Here is a 23,325-nt window from a genome sequence, read left to right on the forward strand (position 1 = left end):
CGCGTGAGGGCGGGGGTGTGGGGAGGGCGAAAACAAGAAGGCGATGCCCGGATGTTGAGGCGCGCGCACCCCGGAATCGCCCCCTCATTTCCGGGTCGCCTTCTAGCCCCTCCCCTTCCACCTCCCAGGCTGTTGCGCTCGGTTCTGCACGCGCCAAGCGAAAGAACAGGTAAGAGTATGCTCCTTCTCTTCCTCCAGTTTTAATCTTTGGTCACAGCGCCACCTCCTGATTGACTGAAGGTTCCAGCGAGGATTTATGCTTTAGGGACAAGGAATCAGTTTTCCCTTTTACCTGCGCCTTGACGATTACTTAGAGAAAGCTAAAGATAACGAGAAAACGTACTTTTCAGGTCCTCCTAAGGTCCATATTATTTGTCCTCGGAGGACCTGGACTCTATGGTCAGTGACGAAGAAAGGTCCCTCTCCCGTGGGCGCTTGCGTGCTGCGAGCTGGTTCCGCATGCGCAGTGTGGTCAAGCGAAGCGCACGCTGAGGAGAGTCGGCGGCTGCTGAGGGCTGATCGAACCTGATCTCTCCGACAGAGGAGCGTGGCGTGGGACCTTGTTGTGGGATTCACACACATACCTCAGGTGACTAGTCTCTCTGATCTGTTTCTCCAGGAATTCACTTTGATTGTGTCTAGGGACGTGGGTGGTCGGTAGAGTGTAGGCCCCGGGGCTAACACCCCCTCCTTTTCCCGTCCCCGCGCGGGAAGTGTCTGGACATGACTGCCGCCACCCGCCGGCTGCGTGTCGGCTCCCCGTGTAGCAGAGGTGTCGTGGTACTGACGGAGGAATCTCGCGAAGGCAAGTGGGCCAAGTGATGGGACAGCTTCGTCAACATGGTGATAGTGGGGGGTGTCTTGAGGTGGGACGGCCTGGGGAGAACGCCGTGACACCCCGCCCCAGGACGCTGAGCACTTTGCTGTCTCTAGGCTTGAGAATTCCATCCTTTTTTCTTTTCCCTTCTTCTTCCGCCCCGGCAAATACTACCTCTCAATGGTGACCAGACAGGACACTTCAAGGAACCTGTGGATTGGGCCACGATTTTGACAAGAGTTAAAAAAAAAAAGATCCAAGAAGAGTTTGTTAACCTGACCACTAATTAAAAAATCGAAGCTCTTGTTACCCTGTCGCTGGAGTTGGGCGTTTCTGTAGAATGAGTCAGTCCTTAAGACGAAACTAAAAGATACTACTGAAGAGTTTATTATTCGTCGTATCATTTTGCCGTATTTTCAGCACCGATGAGAATAGACTTGTAGAATTAAGCGCTGTGGTCTTACGGTTAAGCAGAACTGAAAAACACAAGATACGGAAATTTTAGGTCCCTTTTATTAACTACCCCAGACTTAGTCTACTTTAATTTTCATTAAACAAGAAACATTGTTTCTTGGGGAAAAGGTGTAGCAAAGAAGTCTTGGTTTTTCTTCCTATTGAAGTTGTTACTCAAGGGGGGAAAAAAATCTTGTAACTCCGTGTCTTTCAGCAGTTTGGAATTACATAAAGCTTTAGTGCCTGTTCTTAGTTGATCGGATGCCAAATGAGAGTTTCTGGTTCTCAAAAGATCTCAGGAAGATGCGCAGTTGTAGAGATTGTTGCTTCCTTTTTCAACTACAGTGAAATAATTGAAAAGCTTTGTTTGTTTAGCACTTCTGTACTAAAGGCGAGCATTCAGAGAGCATAACTGAGAAGTGTTAGAGCCGAATTAGTATTGCCACAGGAGTTGCCTCTGTCACATCATGCTTTGCTTCGGAAGGGAGTGTGGACTTCCTGTATCCACGATGGCGACTGGAGCACGCAGTGATTTAAGTACTCCTGCCTACCATTTGACCAGGCAAAATTACTGACGGTGCAGGGTGTTTGAAATTAACTTGGAGCTCAGTTGTATTTTGAAAGATTCTTTTCTGGAGAACACATACTGTATTGTAGTACTCTGACATATTGAGGCTTTGTGGGTTAAACTCTGAATTTAGTGTCATATGACCTGGTTTTAGCTCCTGTTGTACTTAGTAAGCATTTGTCTTTGAGGAAATCATTTAGTACTTATTTTAATAATAAAAATAATTGTTTAATGAATTAAGTTGCAAAATGGAAATGATATTTCCTTTGCCTTTTAATATCTTACATTTGTATAGCATTACACTTTCCAACTCTTTTCACCTGTATATTATTTCATTTGATGTCCTCCACAAACCTGTGAAGTACATGGCACACATTAGAAGCTACAGTTAATGGGAATACATCAGTATTCCTAAGCCACAGTTAGTAAGTAGGAGAGCAAAGTCGTAGACTATTTTTTGTGCTTATCTACTGTCTTTCACTGTGAATGACATAGCACCAGCAGTATTCCTTTATTTACATTATCTTTTGCAAAGAGATTTGCGCCTTCTGAAGCAGTGGCATTCATATCACTCTTCAGAATTCTTTTACACTATTGCCTGTGTTCTTTTACAATCAATTTAGGTCTTGCTTCTCCAAACGTATCGGCTTTACTATTTGAAGAAACTTGGTGCTTGTTAAATCTCTTAAAATGTTTCACACCTTTCCATGATGTTCATTTTTATACCCAGTATGAAACATTTTTAGCTCTCAAGTTTTAGTGCTTTACCTACAGATATTTGAGAACAGTTGTCCAAGAGAAAAAAAAGCCCTGTTTAAAAATGAACCAACCAGCTCAGCTCTTTTCTTGGTGGGTAATTCTGACCATTGTATGTCTACTTCCCTTTATTTGCTAAATCCCTATTTTGTCAAGCTTCAAAGAGAAATATTTCTCTACCACTGTTATATACAGTTTATTTTTTATTAAATAGGATAGGTTAATAATAAAAATTTTATGTGTGTGAGTCTGACAACTTGTTGTGTCAGACACAGTTGTGTCTGACACTTGGCGACCCCATGGACTGTAGCCTGCCAGGCTCCTCTGTCCATGGAATTTTCCAGGCAAGGATACTAGAGTGGGTTGCCATTCCCTTCTCCAGGGGATAATCCCGATCCATGGATTGAACCTGGTTTTCCTGCATTGCAGGCAGATTCTTTACCATCTGAGCCACCAGGGAAGCCCCGATATTAATACTAAAATTTATTATGTTCTAGCACTGAATGTGTACACTGATAGTGCTTTTTGTTTAAGGTATTTCTAATTGTCATGTATTTACCAATAATGTTGAGAGAAAATACAGCCTAATGAATAAGACACAAACTATGGATTCAAACGTTACAGGTTCAAATTCACTTGTTAACAGTATATGACAGAACAAGATGCTTAACCCATGCTTCATATTTTTCATCTATAAAATGGGGAAGACTATAAGGAAAGTGGTACTTCAGGAAGATAGGCAGTGGCCGGATTATATAGGACCCTGTGGGGAGCAGAAAAATGTATAAGTCAGTGGGTAAGCCACTAGGAAGATATATGTGGGTGCAGTTAGCAGTTCTGAAACTGCCCTGCAGCAGAACCCTGGGGTTCTATGAGCTGGATGTAGGTGTTTTATCTTTGAGACAGGTAATGTGGCCCTGTTACCCAATTAATAAGAAAAAAAGGTAAGTTAGTACATAAATTTTCACAAATTTTTCATAGGACTTGGGATCTTATTACTGCCTATATTCTGAGCTTTAACAATAGTAAATTAGTTAAGGTTACCAGAAAAACATGAAAATTACCAACAAAGATTAATTTGAGAGCTTCCTTTTAAAAATATATTTCTATTTATGGAATGATTTTAGGCTTGTGGGTCATAAAAGGAGCCGTGTTTAAAGTAGGTTGGGTGGATCAAAAGGAATAGTTCTAAATATATTTAGTGTGTGGAGATTAAGAGAAACTTGAACTTTATAGTAGTGGGGATATCTACTAAAGGATTCTCGGGGTTGAGTATACCTGTTCAACAAGAGAGAAGATTATTTGGAAGTAATGGGAAAAGTGGAAGCTAAAAATTATAGTAGTTGTGAATTCATGTTTAAGAGGAAAAAAATTCAGAAGGATACGTTTTAGTTAAATGTAGTATGTTTTGTGATTAATCTTTAGTTTTTGTTGTGACATGTATAATTCTGCCTAAAATAAATTATAGAGTTGTGTGTGTCAACAGCAGAGAATGAGATGGTTGGATGGCATCTCCGACTCAATGGATGTGAGTTTGAGCAGACTCCAGGAGATGGTGAAGGACAGGGAAGCCTGGCACGCTGCAGTTCATGGGGTTGCAGAGCCGGACATGACTTGGTGACTGAACAACAAATGATAGAGTATATCATTTGATGTGTGGTTAGGGTTAAGATTTAATTTGTTGGAAAACTCTTCCCTTTATATGGTGGTAATCAGTCTTAGCCGACTTGGAGGAAGAGTAGCTTTAGTTTTGCTGATAGGTTTATAACAGTAGGTTTCCCTTGTGGCTCAGCTGGTAAAGAACCCACCTGCAATGTGGGAGACCTGGATTTGATCCCTGGGTTGGGAGGATCCCCTGGAGAAGGGAAAGGCTACCCACTCCAGTATTCTGGCCTGGAGAATTCCACAGATTGTATAGTCCATGGGGTCACAAAGAGTCAGACACGACTGAGTGACTTTCACTTTCACTTATAACAGTAGTGATGCTTCCTATCATTTGTTATTAAGTATTAAAATAATATTTTACTCTTTATAAATGACCACTATTTTTTATGATTCCTTTGAAACTAATTGTAGAGAATCATGCAAGTCTTAGAAAAATGTGGAGCAAAATAAAAATTCAGGCTTGGTTCCCAAACATTCATCTGTTTTCTAGCACCATTTAAGAAGTTTAAAGAGATGAGAAGACTAAAAACTTCTTCCAGTGGCAAGACGTGAAAAATTGATATTTTTATGTTGACCTTAACTGAACACTGACTTGATTCTTTTGTTTAAATTGCAGAATGCCAGGTCTAAGTTGTAGATTTTATCAACACAAATTTCCTGAGGTGGAAGATGTAGTGATGGTGAATGTAAGGTCCATTGCTGAAATGGGCGCTTATGTCAGCTTGCTGGAATACAACAACATCGAAGGCATGATTCTTCTGAGTGAGTTGTCAAGAAGGCGTATCCGTTCTATAAACAAACTCATCCGAATTGGCAGGAATGAATGTGTGGTTGTTATTAGAGTGGACAAAGAAAAAGGTAAATGAGAAGAATATTTAATTTTTATTTTAATCATTTATATGTACTTATTAAATATAAATGTAATAATGAATAAATATTTTTTGTTAAATAATTTATATCTGAAATTTTTCTGAGTTAAACTTATTTTAAAATATATTTTTTGTGCATTGCCTGCTGCAGTAAAAAAACAAAACGCCTCTTTTTGTACTTAAACTCTTTTACATACAGTTGTTAGAGAAGGATGCCAATTAACCATCTAAACAAAACCTTTTAAGTTAGTAGTGGTTAATTAGTTTATCCAGAACTAGCTTTTGTAAAAGTAAATGAATTTTAGGAATATTTTATGTCTTTAAAAAAGACACATCTAGAACTGAATACTGTCTGTCTCTCTGGTAATCAGAATATCTGTGACCCCCAGATCCTATGGTCCTTCCGGATCTTTCAGGCAGAGGTGAATAGGTATTCCATTTATTTACTGTGCTGTTTATTCAGAGTGTGTGTGTGTGTATGCACGAGTGTGTGCATGTGTACACTGTGCTGAGTCACGACTCTTTGGGTGCCCCTTCTTTGGACCCCATGTAAGTCTTCACCTTTGTGAACACAGTTTCTAAATACATTGTACGATACCAATGAGTAGGTTTTGTCTTCAGTTAATATAGTTAAGATCATTGGTTTCAGCTGTCTCTATAATTTGTCAGGTGTTCGTTTCAGTCACGTAGTTACCGTCGTGCTTAAAAGACTAGTCAGTCATCCTGACTGAACTTGTCTTTCTGAATCTCCTCAGCCATCTAGTTAATTGATACTTTTGCAAACGAATGATTTTATACGTAACTGACTTTTTTTCTGATTATAATCTTAGATAATAAACTTTGGAGGCAGCTTGTATTACCTCTTAAAAGGTGCTACCATTAGCACATTGATTATTCTGAATGTTTTGATATGACTTGTAGCACTCTCCCTAGCCCCCATTTATTAAACTACTTGAAGACTGAGATTATTCCGTTTAATATTGTGTTTAATCACTGCCCTAGTAGGACCTCAGCTGGTGTCTTAGCTTATATTGCTTTCCTATTACATGAAATAGATAACACAAAACGGAATCAAATATATTTTCAACTGCAGTCAGAAAAAGTGAAAGGGTATACTTGTGTAAGTACAGTAGCTAGATGTAAAAATGTATTGTCATAACAACATTGTACAGTGTAAGTTAAAAACATGAAACAACAATCTAAAATGTGGTTAAATAAATCATGACACAGCCAGGCAAAGCAATTTTCTACAGAATGAAATCTGAATATTCTGATATGAAAAGATCTCCATGATAAGAAAAAAGCAAAGTGCAGAAGATCCTATAGAGGAGATCCATTTCTGATACTAGAATTTTAAGTCCTGTTGGATAAGCCATTCAACATAACTGCTGTCAACCCTAAGCAAGTATCTAAATGGGTGGTAAATTTTATCCAAAGACAATGGGAGCAACCAAAAGCAGGCTGAAACTGAAGGCAAGTTAACACTGGGAAGACAGGAACTGCACTGGATAAGATTTACAGCCTTTTGACTGAGTGCCATGATATACCAAGCAGGGCAGTGAAGATTCTAAAGGAAAACCCTCAGTCTTAATGACTTGAGAGCCAGAGATAAGAGTTCTGGACAGCCACAACAATTGGAAAGTAGTGATAGGGATTAGAGAAAGAGACACAGAGAGAGCCCCTAAGTTTATATATAAAAATTCTGCTCAAATCTCTAGCTGACTTCTGAACTACTTGTAGAGGTTACACTGCAAGCAGCCCTACAGGATAAAAATCTAAACAAATTTTGTTTGCTTTCCATCTGAGGAGACAGCTCTGTATAGTTTTGAATTCAGACAAGTTAACTGCTAAAACAAATTGAGTATCCTTGGGAGTTCCCTGGCAGTACAGTGGTTAAGACTTTGTACCTTTGCTGCCAGAAGTGGTGGTTCAGTCCCCGATTGGGGAACTCAGATCCCACAAGCCATGCAGAGTGAACAACAACAACAACAAAATCAGTATCCTTAAGAGGAACCTAAAGGAATTCAGAGCTCTGCCACATATCTTTTTTAATGTCCAGAATACAATTCAGAATTACTAAATATTTGAATGAACAGGAAAATATGACCCATTTGAAAAAGATAATCAGTGGAGACTATCCTAGAGATGACCCTGATGTTGCAATTAGCAGATAAGCATTTTAAATAATATGTTTTAACTGCTCAAGGATATCAGGAAAATGTACTTGTAGTGAGTGAGCAGAAATCTTAGTGGAGAAATTAGAAACTCACATAAAGAACTAAATACAATTTCTAGAAATGAAATTTTTTTTAGTATCTAAAAAATTCAATGCATAGGCTAACATCAGATAAAAGATAACAGAAGGCTTGAAATGTGAAGGTAGTTCATTTAAAAAGAACCAATCTGAAGAACTGAGAGGAAAAAAAGAGCAACCTATTAAGAATCAAAAGCTTTATTCCAAAAGAAGAGAAGAGAAAGAAAAAAGCAGAAAATACATTTGAAGAAACCATGGCCAGAAGTTTCCATATTTGCTGGGAGAAAAAATGTTTACAAATTAGAGAAGCTCAGCAAACCTGAAGCAGAATAAATACCAAGACCACATCTAGGAATACCAAACTATTGAAAAATAAAATCTTCAAAATAGCCAAGGAAAATGATGTTATTTACAGGGGAACAGTAATACAAATTACAGTGGCATTCTTTTATTGGAAATAATGAAGGTCAGAGCATTGAATGACATCTATAAAACACTGAAAGAAAACTATCAAACCAGAATTCTGTTTCTAAAGAAAATATTCAGCAATAAAAATCAAATGAAGACATTATCAGGTAAATAGAAACTAGGGGAATTTCTTACAAGACAGAACTGCATTATAAGAGATGGTAAAGAAAGTAGTTTAGCCTGAAAGATATTAGGTTGATGCAAAAGCATGGTTTCAGACCCTGAATTTTTAATCATTATAATTAGGCTCAAACACATCTTTATTAAGCAAAATAGGAACCATTACAATCAATACATTTTTGCAAAAGAGAAATAAGTTGGTTTTTTCCTGTAGCAAAAAAATCCATGCTTCAGGATTTGACGAACTCTTGGAAAGCATTTTCTGCCTCCTGCTGGTTGTCGACTGCAAAAAGTTGTCAAGGTCTTGAAGAACGGGTAGCCAGTTGGCAAAAAGGTCAGGTGAATATGACAGATGAGGCAAAACTTCGTAGCCCAATTCATTCAACTTTGGAAGCTTTGGTTGTGCAAACGTGTGGTCAGGCATTGCTGCAGAGAAGAATTGGGCCCTTTCTGTTGAACAGTGCCAGCTGCAGGGATGCAGCTTTCGGTGCAACTCATAGATTTGCTGAGCATAATTCTTAGATGTAATGGTTTCACTGGGATTCAGAAGGCTGTAGTGGATCAGACTGGCAGCAGACCACCAGACAGTGATGATGAGTTTTGGTGCAAGTTTGACTTTTAAGAAATGCTTTGGAGCTTCTCGGTCCAGCCACTGAGCTGGTCGTTGCTGGTTGTTGTATAAAATCTACTTTTTGCCACACAACAAAATCCAACTGAGAAATGGTTCGTTGTAGTTGTGTAGAATAAAAGAAGATGACACTTCAAAACGATTATTTTTTTGATTTGTGGTGAGTTCTTGAGGCACCCACTTACTGAGCTTTTTCGCCTTTCCAATTTGCTTCAAATGCCAAATAATCGTAGAATGGTCGACATTGAGTTCTTCAGCACCTTCTCGTGTAATTTTGAGAGGATCAGCTTCCGTGATACTCTCCGTTGTTCTCAACTTCCGATGGCCAGCCACTGCACTTCTCATCTTCAAGGCACTCGTCTCCTTTGCAAAACTTCTGAACCACCACTGCACTGTACGTTCATTAGCAGTTTCTGGGCCAAATGCGTTGTTGATGTTGCAGCTTGTTTCCTGTGCTTTACGACCCATTTTGAACTCAAATAAGAAAATCACTCAGATTTGTTTTTTGTCTAATATCATTTCCATAGACTATTTCCGTAGTCTAAAATACATAAATACATATGAAATAAACAGCAAGTAATAATTCATTAGCAAAAAACATAAAGCAATAATTGCACATTAAAATAATGTATAACAGCCACATTTAAGAATGTATTCCAGCAAATTTCTACAGTGCAAAACTGCAATTACTTTTGCAACCTAATATGTGGGTAAAGGTGAAAGACCATTTTCTCTTTAATTCTTTTTTTTTTTTTTTAATTTTTATTGAGGTATAGTTGATTTACAGTGTTGTGTCAGTTTCAGGTGTGCAGCAAAGTGAATTAGTTATACATACACATGTATCCAGTCTTTTTTAGATTCTTTTCCCGGGTAAGCCATTATAGAGCTTTGAGTATAGTTATATGTAGTAGTGTATATATGTCAGTCCTGGTCTTCCAGTTTATCTCCCCATCTTATCCCCTGATAGCCATGACTAATACTCCACTGTGTGTATGTACCACATCTTTATGCATTCCTCCATTGTTGGGCATTTAGGTTGATTTCATGTCCTGGCTGTTGTAAATAGTGTTCCAGTGAACTTTGGAACATTTAATTCTTTAAAATACATTTAACTTCTTGTCTCATTTTGTGCCCATGGGACTTTCATTTATGAAGGTGACTGGTGACATGGAGTGGCCATGCCATTGAAAGAAGATTTTTATTACTAAAGTTTCCCAGGAAATGGGGACCCAGCATGCTGTGCAAAGCCAGATGAGGAAGCACCAGTTTTGATCAGGAGGCAGGAAGAGCAAGGGGAAACCTTAGGCCAGAGCCTGTATTGAGGTTTCCATGAGAAAGGCAAGGCAGGTTGTTGTAAACAGTTTACACTTGGCTCATCTGAATAGTATGGGCAGTGCCTGGTGCACGGGCACTGTCTCTCGTTGTCTGGTATCTGGCCCTACGTGGGTTTAGGGCATGGGGGAGTATTGGCCTGATGTGTGGAACTTTGATGAGATGGCTGGGGACGTGGGCTCTGCGTTGGCTGATTTCCATGTGAAAGGCTCCCATTGAGCCCTTGGCTAGTGCTGGGCAGCAGAGGCTTCCCTGGTCAGCCAGGCCACAAATGTCAGAACATCAAGAATACAGAAAACATGATACAGTTGATCCTCTGATGCTTAATAGACATGGTTTTACCTCTCATATGGATAATTAAAATTATTAGTTCCCTCCACCAAGATAACATTACATGATGACAAAAATTTACTTTAAAACATAATACTCGTTCATAATACATGTACTTCTTATGCAGTTTTTTTTATTGATACAATTTAAGTAGGAAATAAGTGTAGGTATGCCAACCCAGCAATATGGTTGTGAAAATTGTCAGTAATTTGTTGATACCTGGACAGAGATAATGTTTTCAAATTTTTCTCATATAGGATATATTGATTTGTCAAAAAGAAGAGTTTCACCAGAGGAAGCAATCAAATGTGAAGATAAATTTACCAAATCCAAAACTGTAAGTTGATTATTTAGTCAAATTAGTCCACTGTTAAATGTGTTTAATAAATAATCTACATGGCATGTTGCTGGCAGAAACAAAAACCTAGATTTTCTGTATCTGTATTTCCATTTTCAGTTCTGTGCTTCATAGGAAAATAATTTGAACACTCCATTTTGAAAGAGTGTGACTTTAGTGAGACAACATCAGTTGTCTCATGATGTTACTACGTTAAAGCACTGAAGTCTAATAATGTTCTCAGATCAGTACCAGACCATTAGTGTTTTTAAGCTCTTTTATGTTAACTATGAGTGAGTTTAGCTGATTTGGCTGTCATAACATGTAAGTTTTGACTTTCAACTCTTCTGGGGTAAGGATCACAGAAACAACCAGCTTTTTTTTCTTATTTTTGCTGTTATTTGTTACTTATCCACAATAAGCACTAATAAGGCAGGAATTGTCATTTCTTCATTCTCATCTTCCTGTATTTTTCTGTTCTTTGGTCCTATTCAGATTTTCCTTTATTCCCTAGATCTTCAGTTCTTATTGGGAGTTTCCATTGCTTCTCTTTTCTTTATCCTTCTTTTGTGTCTTTCGTTCTCTTCTGCCCTGTATGTTTTTATCTTCAAGGTAAAATGCCAAGAACACTGTTTAAATGAAGAGAAGGTTTTTTAAATCTTGCTTAACCCTGGTAAAAGAGTAAAAATACAAAAGCTATGAGACCATTACCCAAATCTTTCAAGTCCCACCAAGTCCAAATTGGAGAAGCACGTCTCTAGGAAATTTCCATTTTGTTTGTTCCCCTAGGCTGTTATAAAATATTGTAAAATAAGTACGTGAGTAGATCTTATTGGGATGATGTTAGAATGAAATAGCCAATGATATTACCTTCCCTGGGTCAGTTTTTGTGTGTAATTAACATGAAACCTTTCTTAATACACTTTCTCTTCTTTGAGGCCTTTTATTTTTAGGAGATTAGAAAAAAAAAATTGGCAGCAGTGAGTAGGAGATGGGTAGGATTGAAGGATAATTGTTAAAAGATAACAGAGCAAAAGAATTACTAAAATCTCCATCCTGGTTGTATGCTCTCATGTTCGGGGGTGTGTGTGTGTGTGTGTTTTGTGTCTGACTCTGCAACCCCATGGACTGCAGCCCACCAGGCTCCTTTGTCCATGGAGTTTTCCAGGCAAGAATACTGGAGCAGATTGCCATTTCCACATCCAGAGAATCTTCCCAGTCCAGGGATCGAGCCCCCATCTCTCGTGGAATAGTAGTCCTAATGTCTTATATTTGATCCATGTAAGAACTCTCTACAATAAAAAGGAGAGATACTGGTATCTCCCTTTTCTAAATGAGGAAACATATTCAGAGAGGTTGGTTTGTCCCAGAATTGACTTGCTCTGGATCTTAGGCTATAAATGCTACACTGTTTGTGTGTGTTCACCCACTTGAGTTCATTGTTATGGAAAAGGAAATAATTATGGGAAAAAAAGTTTTCATATGGTAATCTTTTGTTGTTAAGGAGTTATTCTAATCAAAGTAACCAAAGGTTTGTTTTTATATGCTGTCTTCTAAAATGTAAAAATATCTTCTTAAAAAAAATGTATATCTCTTATCTTTGAATTGTTGTGCTCTTCATTTTTTTTTCTAGGTTTACAGCATTCTTCGTCATGTTGCTGAGGTCTTAGAATATACCAAGGATGAGCAGCTGGAAAGCCTATTCCAGAGGACTGCCTGGGTCTTCGATGACAAGTACAAGAGACCCGGATATGGTGCCTATGATGCATTTAAGCACGCAGTCTCGTAAGAACTCCTCCTTAGCTCTGCTTTTCCCTTGGTATTACAGCTGCTAGGCCTAGCACACAGGTTGAGAGCCTAACATTTAGTAACACAACATCCATGTAGTAAGTCCTTGTCAAATTTAGATTAAAATATTTCAGTATAAAAGGCCCATGATATGGGCCAGTCCTCTAAAGCTAAGCCTGTATGATTTGGTGTACCATAGTTGGGTAGTTCTTTAAACCATCCTGACGCTATTGCCTTAAATCTTTTCCTCTCCAAGTTTTGTGATTGTCCTCAGTGACTTCAGGGCCAGCATAGACATTTCATTTAAACTGTAATCTCTTGTTTTCTTTACCTCAGTTGCTTAGACCTTCAGCCCACGCCATGTTAGCCAGTTTCCCATATGACCTCACCCTGGGTCTTACTGTCACCAGGATTTGCTCCTCCAAAATCTTTAATTCACACACTCTGTTCTTTTACCACAGCCTCCTGTCCTTCCAGCTGCCACATTGTCCTACTCTGTTGTCTTAATTCTTACATCAGGCTCTGATTCCAGACCCTTTCTTTCCTCCCTGTCTGTTCACCTTTTCTTGCCTTCTCTTTCTTACTCAGCGTAGACCCATGGTCCATCATTTCAATAACTTTCTTGCCAATATCATGAGCTTTGCCCTGTTTTTCCTTCTGTTACATCCAGCCTTGGAGCGATGTTCCTGCCTTCTCTGCACTTACAGAATGCTGGGTGCTGCTAGGAACAACCACAGTCTTACAGGTTGGTGCCACGCATATTCATGGTCTCCAACCTCAGCTGGGCCTTAACTGCTGCCCCACACCCTCTTTGCTCTGGATCACTTCTTCCTCCCATTCTTAGATTGGCTGTTTCAGAACTTCTCCACACTTCCCCAGATACCCACTCTATCCCTCTTCCCTCCCTCTCACCTGCTGCGCTCACTGCCTGAAAAAGAAGCCATTGCACAGGATCACCTCCATTTCCTTCCACCATCTCATCCAACTTACCTCTTGCCCACCTGTCATTACCTCCTGTGCTCTTGTCACACTGGAATTGGGGTCCTTCCTGCTCTCAAACTAATCTTATCCCTGTGCCCAGCTATTCCTGAGAAATATCATCTCCATCTGTTATTCCCTCCCTTGAGTCTTCAGCCTTTTTCTTTATTGATTTTGCTTTATCAACATAAAAACATGCTCAGATTTTTCCCATTTATACTAAAAAACAGACTTTTCAACCGGCCCTCTACTTTTCTCCTGTAGGAAGCACTGTGTCCTCTCCTTTTAATAGTCAGACTTCTTAAGTTCTCTGTACTTACTGTCTCTACTTCTGCACCTCCCACTCCTAGATGTTAATACTTCATGAACAGCCTCACCACTGCATCGTTACTTGCCAACTCGTGTCCTGCCATGGGAGATTAGTCTCTTCAGCCCTCAGAATGGCCAAGTGGGACTTTGAACTGTTAGAGCCTCCATCATGCCTACTCACCTGAGGCTCCAGATCCCTTCCACCTTACCCCCTCCCCTCATGTGACTTAATTTTTTTTTATGTCAAATTGTGGGAAAGGTGAGAAGAGTAATAATTATGACAGCAAACATATATGTCATCCTCACAACCACCTGTGGTGTGAGTGCTATTATTCCTATCTTATAGATGAGGGAATTGAGGCAGAGGTTAAATTGTCCAAGTTCACACAGCTACCAAATGGTAGAGCCAGGATTCAAACACAAGCATTCTAGGTCCATCCAGAGTTTATGCTATTGGGCATCAAGCACTGCTTTATATTTCTGTCCTCCCTGCCTTTAGTCTTGGGCTCCTCAGTCAGTACATCTCTCACCTCGGTTTGCTGTCATCATTGGCCCTGCTTACAGCTTATGCCTCCTGCACCTTCTCCATTACTGCTCTGCATTAAAATTCTTAACAAATTAACATTCATCCTAGTGAATTAATCTTCATTTATCACCGTTAAAGTTCTTCTCTTTCATCAGCCATGTTGCAACTGTCCAGATTTAACTCAATCATAATTCGATGCCACATGTGCTTCTTTTTTTTTTTCCCTTTTAGTTAAAATTTCTGAGATAGTTGGAAACAATATTTTTTGCCTCCAAAGATATTTTGGTCACTCAACAATGGTAACCACTGTTGTGAAATTATGTGTACGTCATTATCATTTATGGTATTGATACATGTAAATGTGTGAATAGATTATTAAAAGTACATACAGAATCTTTTTTATGTTTTAAAATGTTTAAACAAAAAAACAAAATTTATTTTATCATTGTGACAGGTTTTCAGTACTTTATATTTTTACTTGTGATGCTGTTACTGTAAATTTCAGTAATCTATCAGTTACTGTAAATTTCATAAATCTATCAATTTCTCCAAATTGATACATGTATGCCTACTTCATATTCATTTCTATATGGTATTTACTTGTGAGAACATGCCCCCTTTTTTGTTCCTCTATTAAAAAATGTTTAGGTAATCCTCCCCTGTTTTTCAAATAGTGCTATGTGAATACATGTACATGTCTCTGTGTACACATTTGGAAATTTCTTAGATAGATACCTTGGAATAGAATTGTTGAGTCATGGGACTGATTATAGGCACCTTTAAATTTACTTAGTTTTGTTAAAGTTTCTCCAAATTGGTTCTATAGTTTATAGTCCTTTTAGCAATTATATGAGTGTTTCTATTTCTCTTCATCAACATTTGATATACATCTCAGATTTTTCTTTTCTTTTTGCAAAGCAGATTGATGTCCAATAGTGTCTTATTTGGGTTTGCGTTTTGCTGGTTGTTGGTGGAAGTTGACCACTTTTCATACGTTAATTGACCATTTGTCTTCTGTGAAACATCTGTTCATCTCATTTTCTTTTTTTTCTGTTGGTTTGTCTTTCAGTATCAGTATATCAGAATTTTCTTAAAATAGTCTTGTTAAAATCCTACCATTCTTTTAGTCATTATTTCTTTTTTTCCATTTTTTAATTTGTTCAACAAACATGCCAGTGAACAAGACTGGTCCCTGTTTGTGGCACTTAAAAGGGTCAGATGAAATGCCACCTCATTCATGAAGCCCTTCCTGACCCCACTGATACCTTCCTCACCTCACCCCAGAAGTGCAAAAATGCACTTCTATTTTTTTTTTTTTTTTAATTTTTTTCCATGTTTTTGTTCTTTTCGAGCTCCTTGAAGCAAGGACTGTTAATTACAGGGATATGCTTAATTATAGTGGGATGTGAGATATATAAGCAGAATTCATTTTACTGCACTTCGCAAGTACTGCATTTTTTACAGATTGAAGGTTTGTGGCATCCCTGCATCAAGCAAATCTGTTGGTGCCAGTTTTCCAACAGCCTTTGCTCACTTCATGTCTCTGTGTCACATTTTGAGAATTCTTGCAATATTTCAAACTTTTTCAATATTTTGTTGTGATCTGTGATCCCTCGATGTTACTATTGCAAGAAGATTACATCTCCCTGAAGACTCAGATGATGGTTACCATTTTTTAGGAATGAAGTATTTTTAACAGAAAACAACAGTATGGCATAGGCGTAACTTTTGTACGCACTGAGAAGCCAAACGTGTGACTCACTTTATTCCTAAACGTGCTTTATTGTAGTCTAGAACCGAACCCACAATATCTTCAAGTTATGCCTGTATAGGAAACATTAAATTGCTTGCTTTAGTCAGATCTCTAAAATTTTCCTTTTAATAATGATCATTTGGGTGTTTTCTTTTTGTCATACAAGCCTAAGCACTTCAGTTGCATTAGCTCATTTAATTCTGCAGTCCAGTGAGATACACAGTTTTTATTCCTGTTTTACAAATTTGGAAACAGATCTAGAAAGGCCCCCAAGCACAAAGCTATTAAATTGTCAAGCTAAGATTTGAACTCTTAATTCTGACACTAAATGCTGTGCTCTTAAACATTATTCTGTTATATTATGTTTGGTGTCCTAATTATCAGTAAAGTAACCTTGACATTTTGTTGTGTGTGTTTTCTTTCAGAGACCCATCTATTTTGGATAGCTTAGATTTGAATGAAGATGAACGTGAAGTACTCATTAACAATATTAATAGGCGTTTGACCCCCCAGGCTGTCAAAATTCGAGCAGGTAAATGATTTTTTAAATGCTGTTTAAAATATTTTGCATGTACCAGAAAAGCTATTAAATAATGACCCTCACCAAAGAATATGTTGCTACATCAACATCTACCTGTTTCTAAATGTTTATTTTTCACAGCAAGAAAAGCTAAAGAAATTAAGTAATTTTTGCTTCTACTGAGTTATCATAAAATGCATATATATTGACACAAGTAAATGAGCTCAGCTAACCTTAAGTTGGCCCTTTTTTTGGGTGGAGTGATTATTTTGTTTTAGTGCATGCTTTAAAATTCTGACAGTACAGTAATATCCTCCCATGCCTCTGGATTAACCACTGTTAATTTGGGATCTATTCTTTCAGACATTTTTTTGTATACCTATGCTGTATAGGAATGTGTGCTATTTATGTTCAGATATAAGTTTTTATGTTTTCGTAAGAATGGGATCATAGTGTGCACCATTTTCTCCAACTAGCTATTTCTATTTGGTGTCCTATGGCTGCCCTTCCCTGTAGAACTTGAGGATCATTCTCATTTTGAATGTTAGGTAATATTGCATAGAATAATAAACCTTGATATCAGCCAGTCTCCTCTTGATGAATGTTCAGGTTGGGCTAGTCTTTTTTTACTGTAGTTGACCCTTAAACAATGTATAAGAGGGTTGCCCACCCTCTGCACACTCAAAAATTCATATATAACCTCGTCAGTCCTGTGTGTCTGATTCTGTATCTGAGAATCAACTACCGTGGTTCATGTAGTATTGTAGTGTTTACGTTTGAAAAAAATCAACATGTTAAGGAGACCCTGCAGTTCAAGGCTGTATTGTTAAGAGTCAACTAACTACATTACAAAAAACACTGCATTTTAACACCTTTGTACACATAGACTTACCCATTTATACAGGTGTTCTGTAAGGCAAATTCTTAAAAGTAGGATTGCTGGGTCAGAGTATGCCGTTATTCTAGACAATTTGTAGTTACATTATTTTGGTTTTTTATAATTTTATTTATTTGGGGGGCTTTGCTGGGTCTTTGTTGCTGTGCAGGCTTTTCTCTAGTTGCCGTGTACGGACTTCTCATTGTGGTGGCTTCTCTTGTTGCAGGGCAAAGGCTCTAGGGTGCTTGGGCTTCAGTGGTTGCAGCTCCTGAGCACAGGCTCAGATGGCACATCAGTCTAGTTGCTCCATGGCATCCTAGATCTGGGATCGAACCCAGCTCCTGCATTGGCAGGCAGATCCTTGACCAGAGTTACCAGGGAAGCCCCCGTGGTTATTATTTCATTCAGATTTCATCACACTCCTAACCATTTCACAAATAAGGAACTGAAGCACAGAGGGGTTGGAATTATGATTTCAACCCAAATATAGCCCAAATTCAAGATGTTTGTTAAATTTCTCTTTTTTATGGTTTCATCATTCAGGGGCTTGATGTTGGTGAGAAGATATGATATCACTGCATGTTCAGATATTTTTAAATATGAAAGTTAATAGCTGGGGTTGATTTCTAGTTGAAAGGGTAATGAAAGCTTTCATAAGTATTTGAGTACTAATGTATTTGTCATATCTCTGATTTCTTTTTAAACTTAAAAAAAATTTGCATATTTTGAAGTAAGCTTTTGAATTTTTATAATTTTAGATATTGAAGTGGCTTGTTATGGTTATGAAGGCATCGATGCCGTAAAAGAAGCTCTGAGAGCGGGTTTGAATTGTTCTACAGAAACCATGCCCATCAAAGTGAGTAGCCTGTTTTCTCCCTCCCTACTGAAATATCCACTTAATCCAAGTTAAATCCAGATTTTTTAATGGTCATATTTCATATCAAGTGTTACTAAAAGTGGTTCTTGATACTTCTAGGGAATGTTTAAAATTATGTGTAGGCTTTTGTTGTAGCTACTGCTACTGTCACTATGGATAGAGATTCCTATTGGTATTTAGTGCCAAAGAACCAGCTATGCTAAACCTCCTTTACAGTAAGTAGCCACAGTGCCCATTATGCTCATAGAATCTTGAAAAGGACAATATATTCTCTTATATTCACACACAGTTTTAAGGAGGTTTGGCCTGACTCTTTGATTAGCAATAAAATTAACTGGATGGCTGTTAATCAGAATCACTTAGAAGAATTTCTTCCATCAGTTTAGTTTAGAACCAAATAGGAATCTTTTTTGTTTATTTTAGAGACAGATTATCCAAGCCCAGAGACGGGGGAGCCTGGTGGGCTGCCATCTATGGGGTCGCACAGAGTCGGACACGACTGAAGCGACTTAGCAGCAGCAGCAGCAGCAGACTGCTTCTACTACTGGGTTACATCATAGTATCAGTTAGCTTCAATTAGCTTCTGCTACATTAACAAACTACCTCAAATTGCTGTGCTGCAGAATTGGGAGTAAATTTTGGGATGATTTGTTTTTAAAGCAGCAGATTAGCAAAACGATTCTCAAACATCCTAATTGTTATGTGGTCTGTAGGTACATTCATAATTGAATTTTTGTCTTCCTTAGATTAATCTAATAGCTCCTCCTCGGTATGTAATGACTACAACCACCCTGGAGAGAACAGAAGGCCTCTCTGTCCTCAATCAAGCTATGGCTGTTATAAAAGAAAAAATTGAGGAAAAGAGGGGTGTCTTCAATGTTCAAATGGAGGTGAGGTCAATACTGGGATTTTTTGCCTTGTCATTAAAGTTTTAAAGACGTTTCAATCATGTAACTGGTTTGTCTTCTAAAATATCTGATCAGTGACTTATAAAACATGAGATAGGTTTAAAACTACAAGTCCTCTAAGTATAAAATAGTCATTGACTCGATTTCCTAAAAGGGTTTTAAAAGTAAATAAGAATTATCATGGGGTGGTTATTCAAGACTGTGGTCACTGATCCCCCAAAATGAAAAAAATAAAGACAATGAAAATAACTGAAAAAAGAAAGCAGTGATTGATTATTGTCAGAATTTAGAACGGAGAAGGCAATGGCACCCCACTCCAGTACTCTTGCCTGGAAAATCCCATGGATGGAGGAGCCTGGTAGGCTGTAGTCCATGGGGTCACTAAGAGTCAGACACGACTGAGCGACTTCATTTCACTTTTCACTTTCATGAATTGGAGAAGGCAGTGGCAACCCACTCCAGTGTTCTTGCCTTGAGAATCCCAGGGACGGGGGAGCCTGGTGGGCTGCCGTCTATGGGGTCGCACAGAGTTGGACACGACTGAAGCGACTTAGCAGCAGCAGCAGCAGAATTTAGAATGCTTGAAGTTTGATTTCAGAATGAGGAACTACAATAGTGTCCTATGTTTTTCTCATCTCAACAAGAACAAAACCAAATTTTCATATGTAATTTTCAAAATAAATTTCTTCTGTGGAAGAAATTTTGAAGCCAGAAGATGTATTTTTATAGGTCATCTTTTTGTGTGTTTGAAAGATACAGCCAATATATATTTTCAGTTTTATTATCTCATGGAATTTATTGGTAGTATTTCAGCGCTCAGAATAAGAGTTAAAATACCAGGCAGTAATAGTATTGAAACTGAATTTGTGTGTGTTTAACTACATTCACATTGAAATTGTGCCTCTGCTTCCACAGCCCAAAGTGGTCACAGATACAGATGAGACCGAACTTGCAAGGCAGCTGGAGAGGCTTGAGAGAGAAAATGCAGAAGTGGATGGAGATGATGATGCAGAAGAAATGGAAGCCAAAGCTGAAGATTAACTTTGTGGGAAACAGAGTCCAGTTTAAGGAACACAAAGCAGCCTTCCTGGCTGTAAACCCTAGACTTAAAAGTTTTCCAGTATTGAAAACTTCAAAGCTGAATATTTTTTATTTTAAGTATTTAAATGTTCCAACAGACCAAAACATGAAATGCCCTCCTAAATGTTAGCTGTTTTCACACAGTAGCTCCAACACCTTGAGCGTTTTTTAAGGGAGTGGCCTGATTTCACTAGAGACAGATCTTCAAGACGAGACATAAATTGGGCTTATGATTTCCATTTCTGATATCTCCAGATTGGCACCCCTTTGTAGATTAGTGCCTCCATGAGATTTACCAGAGGCACTCAAAGCGAATAGTTCCAACCTTTCTATATAAAATGTATCAAGCAAACATTAAATAAATTTCTGGGATATTTAACCATAGGTTTCTTCCTTATTATCACCAGTTAAAAGCATTATGATTCCTAAGAATTTCATTTTATTTGAAATGTAGTAATTTAAAGGCAGGTGACCAGAAGATAAGTATAGCAGATCCTTTCAAAAGGAAGGTTTACAGAGACTTTGCCAGTGGTCAGGACTCCATGCTTTAACAGCTGAGGGCCTGGGTTTGATCCCTGGTTAGGGAGCTGAGATCCCGTGAGCCGTGTGCTGTGTGCCAGGCACCCTCTCCCCCCACCCACCCCTCCTTTAATAAAGAGGATTTAGAGAGCATTTTAATTAGTGAAAGTTTACTCCTAGGGGAAAAAAGCCTTAAAATGTAACTAAAGAATTACATTAGTTGAGTGCCTTTTACCTATTTGAGACTGATGACAACATGTGGTCAGAAGGAGAATTTATCACACCGGTCCTTGGTGTACTAAGCTGCTTGTCCTGAGTTTGTAATTCAAGTTGGTAATGGGTGGGGGGTTGTTTTTGTTTTTGTTTTTTAACTTTAGTTTTCTGGGGTTTTTGTTTTTTAAGAAAAAAAATGCTGCTTTGTAAATTTAGTTATTTTGAGTATCATTGCCCAACTTTTAATTTTTTTTTCCAGTAAAATATTTGCTAGGTGCCACCTTAGAGTTTCACTTCTCTTCCTAACAGGTTAGGGGTCTGTTTGAACACAATTAACAATCGTTTTTCAAAATGTTTCCATCATTTTTTTTCTTTAAGAACTGATTGTTTTAAAGATAAATAATATATACAAAGGCAAATAAACTTCATAGATAACATGTGGTTTGCAGTTACAGCTACAGTGGCCAAGGTGTAGCAAGTCTTGAGTTAACTTTAGTTTACTTTATAAATTTAATCTCTTAGGATACTTGAGGTACTAGATAAATTAATTTTACTAATTATTCCCAAGAATAGCTATTTAAATACTTAGAAGATTAAATCTAACCCACCTTATTCAATCCAGGACTAGACTTAACTCACTGTTAAAAGGACTGGAAAATAGAAGAGTGTGTTGGTGAGACATTTAAGCTATTTGTGAAGGTTTGTCCCTTTGTTTAATTTAGCAGCCTCTACTAGCTCTTTAGATCCAGGTCTAACAATATAACTGTTTTCATGAGGGAACCATGACTGCTAGCTTGCATGCCATACTGGGAATATTTAGAGGAGAATCTGGATGTATTCAAATCAGCACATAATTTTCACTTCAGTTTTTTCCTGAGGAGTAAAGCTCACAGCATCACGAATGTTATCAAACTATATAACAGGTGCTGCTTAAATGTTTGTTGTAAGCAGAGGAATTGAATTTTCACTTTGTTCACTGGATTTTTTAATACTTCAAAAGCCATAACTGTTGAGAAATACTTGTGATATCCGTGGTGAGCGGTTTATATCCTATGCAGGCCTTTTGTTCAGTTCCACAACAATTCTGCAAATTTATGACCCTTGCCAGAGAAAAAGATCAATACCTCAGTGATGATGGAGAGAACTAAGTAAACTCCCTGCTGACCTAAAAGTATCACTTGCAAATATGAGAACAAGATCACACCCAGTTCTAAAAACTTGAAAGGATTGACAAAAGATCAGTGAACAGTTTACCCAAATTTTGAATCTCTCCGCGTAAAGACTCACTAGAAATTGACAGTTTCATCTACTCCCAGTTCTGTCTTTGAGGTCAAGTGGTTATCAACTCATAACTGAAAATTAACAATAGTTTGAGTCTCATTTAGGTATTAGTTGAAAATTTTAAATGGCCGGAAAAATACAAATATCCAAATGATCTTTCATGTTTTCTAGTAAAACAAGACAAGCCAGTACTTGAGGATAATGCTTAAAAACTTAGTGGAAACCCACAGACGGCCTTGCTTGACCTAGTTAACTTCCACAGTAAAAGCAATTTAAATGGTTAGGAATTTTAAAAATTCAAGTGCTAGTACCCTTGGCAAGAACTGTCCCATGATTTGCCTCAAAGTAATAGTCAGCTACTTTTCAACTCATGATACTGATACCTACCGTACAGAGTGGGGTGTAATTGTGCCAATTTACAATCAAGAAGCCATCAAACCAAATGCAGCTTAATTCAGATAAAAACCTATATTGATAGCAAAAAGCAATAAAAAAAAACTGAGGACACAGACCTTGGTGAGATGCCAAATGGAAAATGGTGCTTTAAAAGGCAGTCTCTTACAATGTAAGGAATAAAGTAAAACCTCATTAGCTTGGAATTCCTGATCTGAATGATCAGGTATTCTAGACAAGATCAAGAAAAGATAGTTCAAACTATTGAATGAACTTTTACTTAAGCACTTTGGAGGTGTTCACGCCCCTTAAATGTAAGTTACATATCTATTCATTGAAGGAAGTCTAAGCAGTTGTACTGGCAGATTACTGTATTAAGCTTGAAAGTAATAAAAATGTTTTTAAAGACACTGTATGATACAGACTTTTCACTACTTCAGATTAACCTAACTGATGAACCTTCTTGGTACCTATTTGTCTCCATTAATCTTCATTCTAAAACCAAAATTTCATGCTTTGATTTAATTCTCCCATTGACATCTTTATCTCCTTTAGAAAGCTCCTGCTCTGCATCTTTCCAAACAACTTTTTTCTTTTTTCACAGAAAAGCTGTAATTTTACTTTTATGTATGTGACTAATCCAACTGAGTCCATGATTTCTTTTCTGCAATGTGTAATACTTATGAAGGCTTCTTTTTCAAAACAA

At 37.9% G+C, this 23,325-nt stretch overlaps 1 protein-coding gene across 2 annotated transcripts; it reads left to right on the plus strand.

Moving 5' to 3' along the window:
• Nucleotides 1-3: 3 nt before the first annotated feature.
• EIF2S1 (eukaryotic translation initiation factor 2 subunit alpha) lies at nucleotides 4-23,029 on the plus strand. Of its 2 annotated transcripts, NM_175813.2 has the most exons (9): nucleotides 125-169; nucleotides 351-589; nucleotides 4,876-5,117; nucleotides 10,518-10,597; nucleotides 12,231-12,382; nucleotides 16,377-16,483; nucleotides 18,107-18,204; nucleotides 18,972-19,115; nucleotides 20,049-20,592. In NM_175813.2, exons 3-9 carry the CDS (start codon nucleotides 4,877-4,879, stop codon nucleotides 20,172-20,174), a joined length of 948 nt encoding a protein of 315 aa, NP_787007.1. In that variant the 5' UTR covers nucleotides 125-169; nucleotides 351-589; nucleotide 4,876; the 3' UTR covers nucleotides 20,175-20,592. The 2 variants fall into 2 exon arrangements, with proteins under 2 accessions (XP_005211998.1, NP_787007.1); XM_005211941.4 differs by lacking the exon at nucleotides 351-589 and having other exon boundaries at nucleotides 4-169; nucleotides 20,049-23,029.
• Nucleotides 23,030-23,325: the final 296 nt, after the last annotated feature.

The sequence above is a fragment of the Bos taurus genome, chromosome 10 (assembly GCF_002263795.3).
Source record: "Bos taurus isolate L1 Dominette 01449 registration number 42190680 breed Hereford chromosome 10, ARS-UCD2.0, whole genome shotgun sequence".
Classification (NCBI taxonomy): Eukaryota; Metazoa; Chordata; class Mammalia; order Artiodactyla; family Bovidae; genus Bos; species Bos taurus.